The following is a 16,198-nucleotide window of genomic DNA, read 5'->3' on the forward strand; positions in this document are numbered from 1 at the left end:
ATATAGAAATCTAAGTTCCTAAGTCAAAAATTCTGGGCCCTTTCAGAATGTCTGTAAACTTACCAGCTTTTAGTATGTTTTTAAATGTGTTTCCAATCAAACCATTTTTTGTCCAACATTCTGATCATTTCTTCCCAAGCCAGTCTTTCTTCTCTATTACATTGTTTCTCTGACTTTCCTCTTACCTATAACAACTGTAAGACTTTTTTTTTCTATCTGTGATGTGGAGATAATAAAGGTTCCTACAAGATAGGATAGTCTGTGGATGAAGGCATAAACACTAATAATGTGCTAAGGATGTTCTTGGTTGATGGCAATGTTAGTTGCGTCAGTAAATATTACTGCCACTGGGTCCTCTTGTCCTTGGTCCAACATAAGCTAACCTTTGCTCCAGTATTCACCTCCTGTGTTTCCTTAAAACAGGCTGAAACAAAGCAGTTTCCCAGCATGCTGTTGCTAATGGTATTACTGCTGGCCCTCAGTGCATGCTGCTTAACTTTTTGTCTTGGCTTTCCCAACTGAACTTGAAAGTTTTAAAGGGCAGCAGTATATGTTGCTTTTATTTTATATGTGCTGAACTCACAATCCAGAAAGAACATATCCAGTAAAAGTTGTACAGTTTAATACTACAAAGCCTTAATTCTGATTGAAGTTTGAAAATAAATAAAACCATTTCCCCTAAATGCCCAAATTTACTCTCTGTATATGTATACATCTGTATCTCTCACACAGAATGCCTGACTCTGATTATGAGAGGTTCTAAGTTATTAACACCAAACCTCTAACCAAATGTCCTGAATAATTAATAACTCTCATCCTTATGATTTACATCAGCTTTCCTATTTGAAAAGCACTTTTAACAGAAGATTGTATTTACACAGTATTTTCTTCCCAGTCCCCCTAAACCAAACATTTTTTAAGTCCTGCACTATCCTAAGAGGCAAATAATCAAATAGTTACTCTTTTAAAAAGATTAAGCATGCATACACACACATACACACACACACACACACACACACACACACACACACACACACACACACGGAAATTTGTCATTAAATGTACCATAATTAGAAATATATATAGATATATATAATTTTTCCCAAAGTTAATGAATGACTATCTATTATGAATAGTTTCCTACCGTTCAGAATTCAGACTCTGGTCGGCAAAATCACTTTTCAAAGCATCTAGTTCACTCTGAAGGAAGGCTACATTTGTCTGGGCTTCCAAAAGGTCTTTCTTGAGTTTTTGATTTTCCTAAAGAAAATGAACCACGAGGGACATTAGACTCAGGGTTTCTTGCTTCTAGAAAAATGAAGCAGTACGTAGTATAACCCCATACAAATAAAGGTCCTGCCTTTCTTCAATTTTTCACATCTTCCTGTTAAAAGAACCACGTATATACTCAGATATTGTACATTATAAAAGTTTAAAATGGTTTTTCATTTTGTACCTGACATCTGTCCCAAATTATAATAAACAAGGTCTGGTAATAATGCCCTCATATTATTAGAAAATTAATCAAGATGAAATATATAAACACCTTCCCAAAATTAGTTACACTGGTTGCTTTTAATAACAAATACTATCATTAATTTGTTTAAAAATGTAATTATTAATAGACAGGTATAGTTATTAAATTTTACATTTTTCTTTAAAAGAGAAATCATTGGACACTTGTGGTTCAAATAGTTGACTGTGCACAGAGATGGTCTATTTCCCCTTCCCAGAAAACCTCATGAACATGAAATTACATTGGAAAAAAACCATTTTTTTGGAAGAGGGGATCATGAATAGCCAAATGACTTAAAACATTTCTAGAAATGGGAGACTAGATGATGGGTGCCACCCCAAAGAAGAATTGGGAAAGATGATGGGTAATGTGCAAATATAATAATGGGATTAGACTAGGCCCTCTGCATAAGGGAGACAGTTGTATAGCTTGATCTGTTTAAGGGGCCCCCTGGCAGTGGCATCAGGATCCATCGCTGGTGCATGACCTGGCCTTTTTGAACCCACTACCTATGGTGGGACACCTTGCACAACCTTGATGCAGGGGGAGGGGCTTGTACCTGCCTCAGTTGAATGCACCAGGCTCTGTGGACTCCCATTGGGAGACCTTTCCTTGTTGCAGGAGGGTATGGGGGGTGGGTTGGGGGGGAGGTGGGAGGGGCAGGAGAAGGGAGGAGAAGGGGATCTGTGATTGGTATGTAAAATGAATTTAAAAATGCCTTAATTAAAAAAAAAGAGTGTACCCCCCCACCACAAAGCTTTTCCCCAAGTTTCCAGGTGTAGAAGTGGCACAGAACCTTTTAAGAAGAAAAGCCAAGTAGGTGTTCCTTAGGTCAGTTGAGGTGCTGTCCATGGAAGTGATTTTGGGAGGTCAGTTGCTGCTCCCTGTTTACCCTTCTGGATCCATACTCCAGCTGTCTACTAAGAGGTCCACAGTGAAGCTAAGCTGACACTGTCCCATGCTCTTGAATCCCTACAACTCTGAAATAAATAAAACCTTTTCCTTATAAAGGAAGCCTGCCTCCAGTATTTAATCATGGTAATAAAATGCACCAAAGCAACATTTTAAAAACAAATGCTTAGGAGGTCCTGCAGAAGAAAACAAAAGAGGCCAAGTGGCCATATCAAGGTAGAATGGAAAGTGGAGCTAGGGGGCTAGCGAGGTGGCTCGGGAGTAAAGGATACTTGTTGCTCTTCCAGAGGATCTGCGTTCTATTCGCAGAACCCACATGGTGACTCCCAATCATCAGTAACTCCAGTTCCAGGGGATCCAATGCCCTCTCTTGGCCTTTATGAGCACCAGGAACACATATGGTGCAGAGACATACATCCAGGAAAAATATCCATATACAGAAAGTAAACATAAATAAATACTTTAAAAGGAGAGGGCAGGGAAAATAAATTAAAATGAACTGTGCATGGTAGCACTTGTCTTTAATTCCAACACTGAGGAGGTGGAGACAGGTGGATCTCTGTGAGTTTGAGGCCAATCTGATCTACATAGTATTTCTACTCACTTAGTCATTTAGACAAACTTTCAAGAAAATGTGTGTGTGTGTGTGTGTGTGTGTGTGTGTGTGTGTGTGTGTGTGTGTCTGTGTCTGTGTCTGTGTCTGTCTGTCTCTCTGTCTGTCTGTCTCCAATAACATATCAAAGGTATAGTGACCAGCACTGGTCTATCATAGTTTAGTAACAAATGCCACATACAAAAATAAAGAATGATGTTAAGAATTTAAATTTTTTAAACTTTAACAATATACAATATTTGAATCAATAATTGGTTCTTTGAACAAGAATATTTGAAGAACAGGGAAAGTTAAGAGTGTGAGAGTTATGTACTGCTTCATTTTTTCCAGAAATAAGAAACACTGAGTGTAATTCATTTAAGGAAGTATTATGTTATAATGAAGTAAAAAAATTCAGGACCACAGCCTAGGAATAAGCTCACCCACAATGGACTCTGCCTTCCCATATCAATCACCAATTAAGAAAATGTCTGACAGGCTTGCCTATAGGCATAGATGATAGATAGGTAGGTAGGTAGATAGATAGATAGATAGATAGATAGATAGATAGATAGATAGATAGATAGATAGATATACAGTACATTTTATATATATATATATATATATATATATATATATATATATATATATATATATATATATATCAAGATGAAAACAATCCAATCAAAAGTGTCATTTCATGACCTCCAAAATCAATATTTTCAAGGGAAAATAAAGAACTTTACAGTAATGGTGACATAACAAAGATGGTTGAGTATATTTGTACCACCTAGTTCTACAAGAACTTGACACAAGTTGCAGTTATTGGATCTGGCTATAGGCAAGCGTGGCAGACATTTTCTTAATTGGTGATTGATGTGGGAGAGCACAGCCCATTGTGGGTGGGCTTACTCCTGGCCTGTAGTTCTGGGCTCTATTAAATAAAAAGAAAGAAAGAAAGAAAGAAAGAAAGAAAGAAAGAAAGAAAGAAAGAAAGAAAGAAAGAAAGAAAGAAAGAAAGAAAGAAAGAAAGAAAGAAAGAAAGAAAGAAAGAAAGCAGGCTGAGGAACACAGAGGAAGCAAACTAATTAGCAGCACTCCCCCATGCCCTCTGCATCAGATCCTGACTCCACATTCCTACCCTACTTGATTTCTTGCCCTCACTGCTTTTGATAAACTGTTATACAAAACAATTGTGTGAAATAAACTCTTCCCAAGTCATTTTTGGTCATGGTATTTCATCATAGTAATAATAACCCTAACTAAGAATCCTTTAAAACAAGATGCCAGGAACAGAGTCAGAGAATCCAAGAAAGCAAGCAACTCTTCATGAAAGTCATGATCCAGATTGTGGTAATATATTGTGTTTCCCCAATATATTGTGCATCCTAATAAACTTATCTGTGGTCAGAGGACAGAACAGCCATTAGATAGACATAGAGGCCAGAAAATGGTGGCACACACACACCTTTAATCCTAGCATTCTGGAGGCAGAGATCCATCTGCATCTCTGTGAGTTCAAAGCCAAACTGAAAACAGCCAGGCATGGTGACACATGCCTTTAATCCCAGGAAGTGATGGCAAGAAACAGAAAGGTATATAAGGCGTGAAGACCAGGAACTAGAGCCTGGTTAAGCTTTTAAGCTTTTAGCAGCAGTGCAGCTGAGATCCATTTGGATGAGGACACAGAGGCTTCCAGTTTGAGGAAACGAGATCAACTGAGGAATTGGCAAGGTGAGGTTAGCTGTGGCTGGTTCTTTTCTCTGATCTTCCAGCATTCACCCCAATACCTGGCTCCGGGTTTGTTTTTATTAATAAGACCTTTTAAGATTCATGCTACACCAAATAAAGGCAACAACGATGCAGCAACGTCAGGAACGGCTGAGACTGTGAGGCTAGGAAAAGTCTCTCCTAAGTAAGATAATGATAACTAACTAGATAGAAAGCTATGCAATCCCAGCTCAAGAGTCAGAGTAAACAAAACACTTTTAATATTTGAGAGTAATATAAAATAAAACCAAAGAAGAGGTAAATGTTACTGATTTTTGCAACAGAGAAAACAAACAGAAACAGGAACATATAGAAAAGTCCTAGAGAAAAGCTGAAGGCAGGGGAAATCACACAATCACACGTACAAAAGCAGGGATACTTCTAAAGGCATGGAGTTAACCAAAGTAAGATAGCATTCAACACCGTGTGCACATTACTTTAAATAAATTAACTTTAGAAAAAAAAACTACTCATAAGTGGTATTTAATTGAGAGAAAACCCCTCTTATAATATAGTTACTCAAATAGATTTTTCTGTAATTATACTATTAGTTTCTCTTAAAACCTTTATTCTAGAATCACAGAAACAACAAATAGCATGCATATGTACATGTTGTCTGTGTTAGTTCATTTTCTGTCAACTTGATACAAGTTAGTCATTTGGTGATAGGTAATCTCAACTGAGAAAACACCTACATCAGACTGGAGTAGAGGAAAATCTGTTGGGCATTTTCTTAATTAATGATAGATGTGGATGGGCCCACAGTGCATGGTGACATCCTGGGCAGGTGGTCCTAGCGATGTAAGAAAGCAAGCCATGGGCATAAAGCAGTAAGCAGTGTTCTGCCTTGGTTTTTGCTTCTCTTCCCACCCTGGCTTCCCCGGTGATGGACTGTTGCTTGAGAGCTGTCGGATGGAATGCACTTTCCTCCCCAAGTTGCTTTTGGTCACGGTGCTTTCTCATACTTAGAGAAAAATAACAAAGACACTATCTAAAAGGAAATAAATTTCTTCCAGTGAAGGGTGATTCTTACCATTGTTAAATCATAAATTTGTTTCTTTAATGCTGTCACATCTTGCTTTTGACTTATGTGTCTTGACTGTTCTTCAAGCTGAAAGAGCAAACAAAAGATAGGTATTTGGAAACTCATTTAGAAGCATTTTGGTGAAGATTAAAGATATTCTTTAATATTAATGTGGGAACTTTAGCAGTTTTCAATTTTTAACATCTTAGGGCTTTACAAATCACTAAATGACAAAATCTATAATATAAAAGATTTTTTTAAAATAATACAAACAATTGGAGAGGGACTTTTATTATTAAATGTATTTTCTTTAAAGCACTGCAAAAGTCATTTTGGAAACCACTCCATAATAAAACAACCCAATCCTTGCTTTCCTTATTTGCTAAAAGAATATGGGCATCCTCTTTCATCCTGTATGCTTAACACTTTGTTTTACTTTGTAATAGTCTTACCTCCTGTTTGAGTGTGGGAATTTTTTTTATTGTTGATTGAGATAGCCTCATATCATACAGGCTGGCCTCAATTTTGCTTACTTACTGAGGCTGGCTTTGAACTCCAGACAATCCTACCTTTCAAGTGCTGGACATACAGATGAGTACTAAAAACAAAGGTGTTCATTACCACAATCTTGGGCTTTTAACTCTGCATTTGGCTCTGTGTTTTTCCTTTAATAAGACCTGTTAAGATTCCTGCTACAACAATCAGCTATAAATTTTAAAAAAAAATTAAGAGTGTTAATGTCAGACTCTTCTGTTTTCTTCATAGTGATCTTTAAAAATGCTTACAATAATAAATGAAATCACTAATATCTAAGCACGTAAGCATGATGTGAAGCTAGACATGCACAGAGAGAGAATAAACTATAAATGTGTATACATGAGGTCTGCTTCTTGGCTGATACATTCATACCAGAATTCAAGAATATCTAAAATAAAAATAACTTTCCCATGAGTCAGCTGTGGTGGTATACAACTGTGAACCCAGAATTGGAAGGAACAGGTAGGAAGAGCATAAGTTTAGAGCCAGCCTAGGATACACAATGAATTCAAGGCCAACCTGAGAAATAGATCAAGACTACGTCTCAAAAAGAAATGTCAAAAAGGGGGGGCAAAGTACCACATTTTCTTAGCACTGCAAACAAAAACAAAAAGACTTGACTATGAAGAAGTAACTTCCCAGATCTGTGAGGTTTTGTTTGCAGGTGTCCTCAAACAGAGGGCTTCTGCACTAGCCAAAAGACTTACCAGATTTCATCATGCTCATGTGCTTTACCTATGAGCATTACCCATCTTGCCAGAAGCTATCATGTGACAAGACTTCCATGTGACTAACTGTGACTGACAGATGCATATTAACTGGGTTTGTTGTCTGGTGAAGACTGTCTCATTTTCCAGGCATTGCCTTCTGCTAGATTGCTTTCTTTTCATATACCCTTTGTGTTGACTCTCCTCCAGAGCAGGCAGCAGATCTGGATCCAGCCTTCTACATGTGTTTATCTAGTTTACTTAGCACCACTTGCTAAGAAAGGCTGTTGATTCTCCAATATTAGCACCTGTATGAGAATCAGATGGTTGTAGCTTTGTGGATCTATTTCCAGGTACTTTAGTCCATTGATCTGTGTGTCCTTCAATACGCCACTCCTGTGTTGTTTTCTATTACGATGCCTGTAGTATAATTTGAACTTAAAATTTGTTATCATAATATATCTAATAAAAAGAGAGATGCATTATGACGTCACAGAAGAAAATTATGAAGGAAAAAACCTAAGACTCTCAGAATAATTGTCAAAAATAATGGCAGTCATAATACTCTTTAAAGTATTTTCTTTATAATTTGAGAGCACTTAACATTCTCTCTGATAAATATTTTTACTGTTCTATGCAGCAAGCATACTACCAGGTGGGCAAGAAGTCTAAAAGGAAAGAAACACAGATTCTACCAGCTATATAATTTTGAGAAGGCCATTCATCCTATCTGGAACTTAGTCCTCATTTAATACGATCCTCAAAAGTGAATTCATATTTAGCATTTCAAATTCTGTGAATGATCTTAATAAATTACAGTCAATAAAATACCAATTACTACAGTTAGTCAGGATAATTCATTATTAAAACTATGTTTTAAATGAGAAGTTAAGGATTGAAAATATTAAGAAATACTTCTATGTGTTATACGGAAAAAATGGTATAATTTCAGTGAGGACTCAGGTCAGACCTCATCATCCTCACTTATGATCTCTCACTGTTAGGACCTCATATGTTATATCAGGTAACAATTTCCACATCTATCCTTGCAATGTAAAGAGCTGGGAACTCATAAAAATAAATGAAGACAATGACTAGAAGAGTCCATGGATAAGCTGATGCATAATTCTGGAATCTATTCATAGTATGATGGTCTAGTTATTATTTAAAACAACTACATATAAGATAATCATGGTTTAATTGCTTTATAGAGAACTCCTAGATGATTCTCAGCCACTGCAGAGACTGAGATGATCATGGGTTACAATGGCAAGTTAACTGTAACTTAACTTTTCTTAACTGCTAGTGATGCTTATGTTAAGGGCAGTCTCATCTGGGGTGCCACATGTTACTGGGGAAATATGGCTCCCCTGTTGAGGGTCTTAGTCTCAATGACAAACAAATTAAATAAGAGACTCAAAAAGAAACAAAAGGACAATTTTACTATAATTTAAAGGAAAAATCTTAGACAGGTAAGCCTTAATTTTTGCAGCTGCTCAGGGAAGAACGATGTTTAAAAGGAAGGTATGCCCTTTGGGGTAAGACTGGTATATTCATCAATGGAGGTCAGCCACAATGCAGACAAGTGCCACATGGCAAAAATGTGGTGGGGAGGCGTTGAGAGAAAGAGTAAGAAGGTCTTAGACTGCGTTGGGAAAAGCATGCCTAGAACAGACATGGAAGAAAACAAAAGTTATGCTTTCCTGAGTAGTTAAGAAAAGCTGGCAGAGGAAAGGAAGCTCCATGGATGCCACTCAGTAAGCAATGAACAGAAGGCAGTTTCTGGGAAGGATAACTCCATTATCTTATATTAAACGGTTAATCAGTCCTCCCATCTCTTTAGCATGGCATTAGGTGAATCCACCTTCCTGAAGGGTGATCCCTTAAACCAGGAGACTCCCTGGCCCAACTGGATTAATTCTTTTTTTTTTTTTTTTTTTGGTTTTTCGAGACAGGGTTTCTCTGTGTAGCTTTGCACTGGATTAATTCTTAATGTTTTAGGTAGCACAGAATGGTAGGTTCCTATACAAGTTAAGTTAAATAGATTGTATGCTCTTGACCAGAAGGAAGTGGCTTTCCCTTAATGGACCTCTAATGCTACTGAATTATTTAATTTTTAGTTCTGTTTACTTAAGCTATCCCCACTACTTGTGGAAACAACCACATATAAGATGTGAGCTTAATTCTGAGATAGATCCATCTTATAGTGACAGGTGAGAGTTTACTTCTGCATATGGGGATGTGAATTTGATAGCATGATGTCAATAATACTACAAGTATCTGCACCACAGAAGCTGGTAAGGGCTACAAAACTCCCTGTCCCATGGCCATACTCCAGAGTCACTGACTAACATGTAGAAGCATATCTGAGAGTACAAAGGATCTGTTCATTGGAACCAAGAGGGAGAATATCAGTAATCAAATATACTTTTGCTCATGTTTCCACAATTCTTTTTCTTACTTCTCAATGATCAGGTGATTGTTAGGCCCGGAACTTTCTACTTAAAAGACAATTTTTATTTCACTTAATATTTACTAAATATCTGCTATGCACATTGTAGTAAGCTAAGAACACAGGGATACCTGAGATAGCCAGACAAGGTTTCAATAAGGAACACACTTTCCTCTGGATGCAAGGGATTCCCTCAAAGCATTTGGTGAATGAAAAGTAAAGAAGTGGGTTTGATGAACTGTTCAAGGATAAGGCATTTTATTATTCCCATGTTATAAGTCAGATGGTCCAAGATCTAGAAGAACTACGGGGAGGGGGCTTTAAAAATCAGAGTCTCCCAAGGAGTTCTTTCTTCTGCTTCAACATAATTCTAAATGTTTTTCATTTTCAATGTCTTAGACACAGTGAGATACTAAAGCTATTTCCAGAATGTCTATATGCCATGTACATACCTTTTTTAACTTTTTAATGGTCACCTGTAGGTCTCCCACTTCTGTTTCATACTGACGTCTGAGGTCACTGAGGGCTTCCTCTGCTTTGCGTTTTTCCTAGAGGGAAAATGAAAGACATCATTTAGGTAATTTCTGTCTCTTAAATGGCCTTCAAATTCTCATAGACATGAATTATTTCATATCAAGCTAAGCTGACAAAAATGCTCCTAAACAGGAAGGGTGAGATTTGATGGCAGAAGGACACCAGGATGTTTTAGGTGTGCAGGAGTGCTGGACTTGAGACCTACAAAAACAGAAGAACTACAGAACGTCAAGATTCGCACATCATCCTGATGTGCAGTCTCTAAGACTGTAGCACCATGATAATACCACAGCATACCAGTGAATCAGTTAACCATTGCTCTCAAAAGATATAGCACAGCTATGGGATGCAGTGAACACATACATCCTATGATGGCTCAGTACTCAGGAAGGCACAGCCAGTGACCTGTTGTCCTATCCTTTTCCTTTTACCTGAATTCAAATCACATCATCATAAATGTCTATGCAGCAACTGTGATAGGCTGGGAGAGTTCCTTAACAGGGGTATAGTCTGAGAAATGTTATTAGGTGGTTTTGTCCTTGAGTCAACATGATGAAATGCACTAACACCAAGAAAGGTGGCTACAACATCCCCAGGCATTAATGATGGGAGTGGAGACACCGGTTCACATGACTGTGTGTTGCACACTCCGATGTGTCCCATTGAGTTTCCTTGTAGATGACAGTGACAAAAAGGCACACCAGAGGGCGCAGGGACTGCTATGCAGACATCTCTACCGAGGTAGGAGGAATGGGCTTGGGTAGAAGACTGGAAACTTTCCAAGCTGCTGGCTACATGCTGGAAAACAGAGTCTGTGAAAAAGTTGAGTAACATATAAGGGATCTACAAAAGACAATAAAGACCCCATGACGGTCTTTTGGAACAGGACTTTTATATTACGGATCCATTAGCTGTCTCTCTCTGTCCCAAAAGCCACTAAGTCCCCCTGTAGTTTGTCCCTTATGACAAAGAGACAGGCAAGCACCTGCAGGAACAGGAGAAAAGCAAACCAAGTCACTCATTTTCCCACCGGGAGTGGACTTGCAAGACAAAGCTGATTAGCTGTGCTGTGACCTTGCAGCCCCTCCCCCTTGAAGCTGCAAGACAAGTTTATGGTCAGGCCAGGTCAGGCTAGATCACAGCTTGTTGGGAATAAAAGAACAAATCCAAGGCTCTAGTGACAACAAAGCAGTTTTTAATAATATACAATTCTGCAGAAAGAGACACTAACATAAAGGAAAGGCAAAAATAGCTAGTGTGCTGATTTGGCTCAATACGGTGATTTTTTTTTAAGTCCCCAGATGATGGGAAATTCCTGTCCTCTTCTTACATAGGCTGACTTGCCCCCTTAAAAAATTCACCATCTTAATTGGTTTAATGCACAAAGCCTTTTCTGATGAATAATTTAGAGCTTGAGACTGCCCTTTTCTGATCTTAGACTCAGTCACTTATCAGATTATGTGTAACTTCCCAACTCTTAAAGAGTTTTGATATGAACAGGTGCCACTGGACAGCTAGGGGTGACAGGATCCATCTCCTCCTACTTATCTATAGCTCTGTTGAACTCTAAGTGATCCCCATACTTAAAATGAACAATGGCAATTTATTTCTTTCAAGTCGCTTTTCTCTCTTTTACTCTTATTGGTCCTATTTTCAGATTGTTTTAATCATTTTTATTGCTGTTGTTAACTCATTCGCAATGGTAGTTAATCCTTGAGGGATGTTTGTGATTGTCTTACCAGGAGCTGTGCTCTTGCTAATCAAGGCATAACATCTTCCACAAAGTATGACACAAACATCTCCTTCTCAGTTAGTGTCATTAAGTCAATTCTCCCAAGCCATTCAGCTAAAGATATTCCTTTAAGATCATCCCTGGCATAATCAATAAATCCTTGTTAATTAAAACAAATGGTCATTTCAGTCGACATTCTTGTCTACTGCTGACCATTAGAATATAGCCAATTCAAACCCTGTAGCTATTTGGTTTTTAGCATTACTTTGGAACTCCCCTGGTAACTCCTATAGAGTCAACATAGACATCAAATAATCCAGGTATTGGGGCTGGAGAAATGGCTGAGCAGTTAAGGGTACTAGTTGCTTTTGCAGAGGACCTGAATTTGGTTCCTACCACACACATGGCAGATCACAACTATTTGTACCTCCAGTTCCAGGGGATCTCATGCTCTTTTCTGGTCTCCATGGGCACCAGGCATGCACACAGCACAAAGAAATACATGCAAGCGAGACATTTATACACACAAAATAAAAATAAGTAAATGTTTTTAAACCTCTTTGCACTGGAATTGGCTTCACTAAGCAAAAGTGAATTGAATACCAAAGTTAAGGGTAAAGAACTACTGAACCGACGTGCATATCCTAAGGAAGTCAGGTGGTAACTTGAGTAAAGGTTCACCTGTATACAGCACCATCAAAAGTCAGCTCAGGGGACAATGAGGGTCCCTTTGTTGCTTCAGACATCCAGGATATTGGTATAGACTCAAAAAACAAAGAGTCAGAAGACGACACATTCAAAAACTGAAAACTATATATATAACAATATCTAAGAAAAAATGTTCACTATCCTTAGAAATTAGGAAAATGCAATTCAGAACAACTCTGAGATTTCATTAGACCCAAATCACAATGGCTAAGATAAGCACAACTACCAACAAACAATAAATGCTGGAGCAGATGTAAAGAAAACAGAGCCCTCATTCATTGTTATTGGGACTGCAAACAGTATAGCCTATATGGAAATCAGTACAGAAAATTAACAAAAAACTAAAATAATTCTACACATAGCCCATTCCATTCTTTAGCATATGCCCAAAGGACTTGACCCCACAGATACTTGCTTAGCTATGTGCACTGATATTCTAGTCACAATAGATAGGAAAAAGAAACAACCTAAATATCCTTCAACTGAGGAATCAATAAGGAGTGAAAATGTGATTCATATACAGGATGGAATACTACTCAACTGTAATAAAAGGTGAAATCATGAAATCTGCAGGTAAGTGGATGGAAGTAGAAAAGATTATATTGAGTGAGGTAACCCAGACACACAAAAAAAAAGTGCATGTTCTCTCTCATGTGTCATTCCGAGATCCAAATCTTCAGATGTGAGTATTTAGCCTGAAATAATCACAGAAACTAGGAAAGGAAAAATGTACCAAAAGGGCAGGAGTTGGCACTGGAGAGGAGAATAGCAATCTACAAGTGACATAAATGGGAAAAATGGGAAAAATGGTGGAGGCTTTAATTGAAGAAGAGAAAGAAAGTCAATACAGCAGGAAAGAGGGAGGCAAAATAACGCTACAACTTTTGGGGGGAAAACATAAGAATCATTAGCCTTTATTTATCAAAAAGGACATATAATACATATAGATGCATATGTATACATATAAACCTTAAATCTTCAATATGTCACTTGGGCTTACAATGCTCTCCACAAGAGCCATGAATTAACAAAATCTTCAATACCAGGAATGAAAAGCCTTCTTTCAAGTTAGGGGAGTCCAAAAGACTCCAAAATCAACATGGGCTATTGTGTTGCCCTTGGTTGCCTCCTAGAGTTTTATGTAAGTTCTTACTACTGAAGATGCCATACACTTTGTATAGGCCTATAACCCAAAAATGTTTTTCCCTGGGGAATAACATTTTTTGGTAGGTTACTATTTTATTTTTTCTTTTTTTATTATTAAAAAATTTTCTATTCACTTTACATACCAAACACAGATACACCCCCCCTTCCCTATTCCCACCCCCCCAGCCTTCCCCCACAACCCATGCCCCATCCCCACATTTTCAAAGTCAAGGTCTCCCATGGGGAGTTAGAAGAGCCTGGCACACTCAGCTGAGGCAGGTCTAAGACCCTGCCCTCTGCACCAAGGCTGTGCAAGGTGTCACACCCTAGACACTGGGCTCTATAAAGCCTGCCCATGCACCAGGGACAGATCCCGATCCCCCTGCCTGCCCCCCCCCAAAACATTTCAAGCTAAATGACTGTCTCCCATATCCAGAGGGCCCAGTCTTGTCCTGTGGGGGCTCCACAGCTATTAATCCACAGTTCATGGGTTTCCAATAGTATGGCTGGTCATCTCTGCACATTTTCCTATCATGATCTTGACATCTCCTGCCCACAGAATCCCTCCTCTCTCTCATCAATTGGATTCCTGGAGCTCAGTCTGGTGCCCAGCTGTGGATCTCTGCATCTGCTTCCATCAGTCACTGGATGAAGGCTCTGTGATGACAGTTAGGGTATTCACTAGTCCGGTCAACAGAGTAGACCAGTCCAGACACCCTCTCGACCATTGCCGGTAGTCTAAGCTGGGGTCATCCTTGTGGATTCCTGAGAACTTACCCAGCACTCTGCCTCTTCCTATCCCCATGATGTCTTCATTTATCATGGTATCTCTTTGCTTGCTCTCCCACTCTGTCCCTGTTCCAGCTTGACCCTCCCATTTCCTTATGTTCTCATCCCCCATTCTTTGCTCTTCATTTTCCCCCCACTCCCAGTTTGCTCATGTAGATCTCATCTATTTCTCCTTCACTGGGCTATCTATGTGTCCCTCTTAGGGTGCAATCCCCATCAAAATCCCAACACAATTCTTCACAGTCCTGAAAAAAACAATACTCAACTTCATATGGAAAAACAAAAAACCCAGGATAGCTAAAACAATCCTGTACAATAAAACAACCTCTGGAGGCATCACAATCACTGATCTCAGGCTCTACTATAGAGCTATAATAATAAAAACAGCTTGGTACTGGCATAAAAACTGACACATGGACCAATGGAATCAAATTGAAGACCCTGACATTAATCCACACACCTATGAACATCTGATTTTTGACAAAGAAGCCAAAACTGTACCACGGAAAAAAGAAAGCATCTTCAGCAAATGGTGCTGGCATAACTGGATGTCAACATGAAGAAGACTGCAAATAGATTCATATGTGTCACCATGCACATAACTTAAGTCCAAGTGGATCAAAGACCTCAACTATCAAGTTCAGTGTAACTGGATTTATGAAGGGAATAACTTTCATAATACCAGATATTGCGATACAAGCTGCCAAGGAAGAGATGCAACCAAAGTCCTACTCAACTATATACCACAAACATGACCACCATGGCATGATATCTTTAAAGGTACAGTTGTGGCACAAATATGTTGGTGGTACCAAAAGCTGTCTAATTGTACTTATGGGCCACTCAACAGCAGGAAAATCATGTTTTGTACTGGAGACTTATCCAACTACCCAGGGCTTGTGAGGTCATGGACCTTAGAAAAGAACCTTTTTACCACTTTACTAAACCAGCATTATTCCTAACTGCATTCTAAATACTCATCCTAATAGCCAAAAATAAGTGTAGCTACTGCCTCCCCTCACACCCCAAGCCCACTCCCCCACATCAAAGAAGCACCTCTTTGCAGCTGAAGACCAGTGTGGAAAACCATAACTGGTCAAAATACAGAGAACAATCGATTGTGAAGTGCCCAGTCACAACGGATACCCGTAAAGCACAACTCATGAATGTACAGCTCAGGGATCTGCTGTGGGATGTCTGATGTGGGATATCTTTCTGTACAGTCTGAATATATGTTGCTTTGATTGGTTGATAAATAAAGCTGTTTGGCCAATGATGAGGCAGAATAATGTTAGGCAGTACATTCAAACTGGAGACAGGAGAAGAAAGGAGAGTGGGGCAGATGCTACGAGCCACTACAAGAAGCAAGATGTGAAAGTAACAGTAAGCCACGAAGCCACGTGGCAATATATAAATTAATAGAAAGGAGCAGAGTTAAGTTGTAAGAGCTAGCTAGCGAGAAGCCTGAACCATTAGGCCATACAGTTTTTAAATAATATAAGCCTCTGTGTGTTTACTTGGGACCAAGGAGACATGAGTGGTAGAGAGTGATTCCAACCAGTGTCTGGTTAGGACCAGAGAAACTTCCTGCTACAGGGATCATCTCAAAAGAGGGAAAAGAAATATTGTAAAAACCAGAAGAATGGGAAATCTGCTGAGAGAGTATATCTCCTAGAAAGACAGAGAAGCTACAACCATGATATTGCAACACCATCATGACCTGAACAAAACTGGAACAAGGACAACACCAATAAGCATGCTAAGATCAAAGGGAGACAC

General features: G+C 38.8%; 1 protein-coding gene across 1 annotated transcript in view; it reads right to left on the bottom strand.

Moving 5' to 3' along the window:
• The window catches only part of Rasef (RAS and EF-hand domain containing), a 72,161-nt gene that overhangs the window by 31,514 nt on the left and 24,449 nt on the right, over positions 1–16,198 (bottom strand). Inside the window, exons 4-6 of the mRNA XM_006981407.4 lie at positions 9,963–10,058; positions 5,824–5,901; positions 1,145–1,260 (exon numbers count right to left, since the gene is read on the bottom strand). Coding sequence (XP_006981469.1) covers positions 1,145–1,260; positions 5,824–5,901; positions 9,963–10,058 — 290 coding nt within the window. The remainder of the gene's footprint in view (positions 1–1,144; positions 1,261–5,823; positions 5,902–9,962; positions 10,059–16,198) is intronic.

Source organism: Peromyscus maniculatus, chromosome 2, assembly GCF_049852395.1.
Source record: "Peromyscus maniculatus bairdii isolate BWxNUB_F1_BW_parent chromosome 2, HU_Pman_BW_mat_3.1, whole genome shotgun sequence".
In the NCBI taxonomy this organism is placed as follows: Eukaryota; Metazoa; Chordata; class Mammalia; order Rodentia; family Cricetidae; genus Peromyscus; species Peromyscus maniculatus.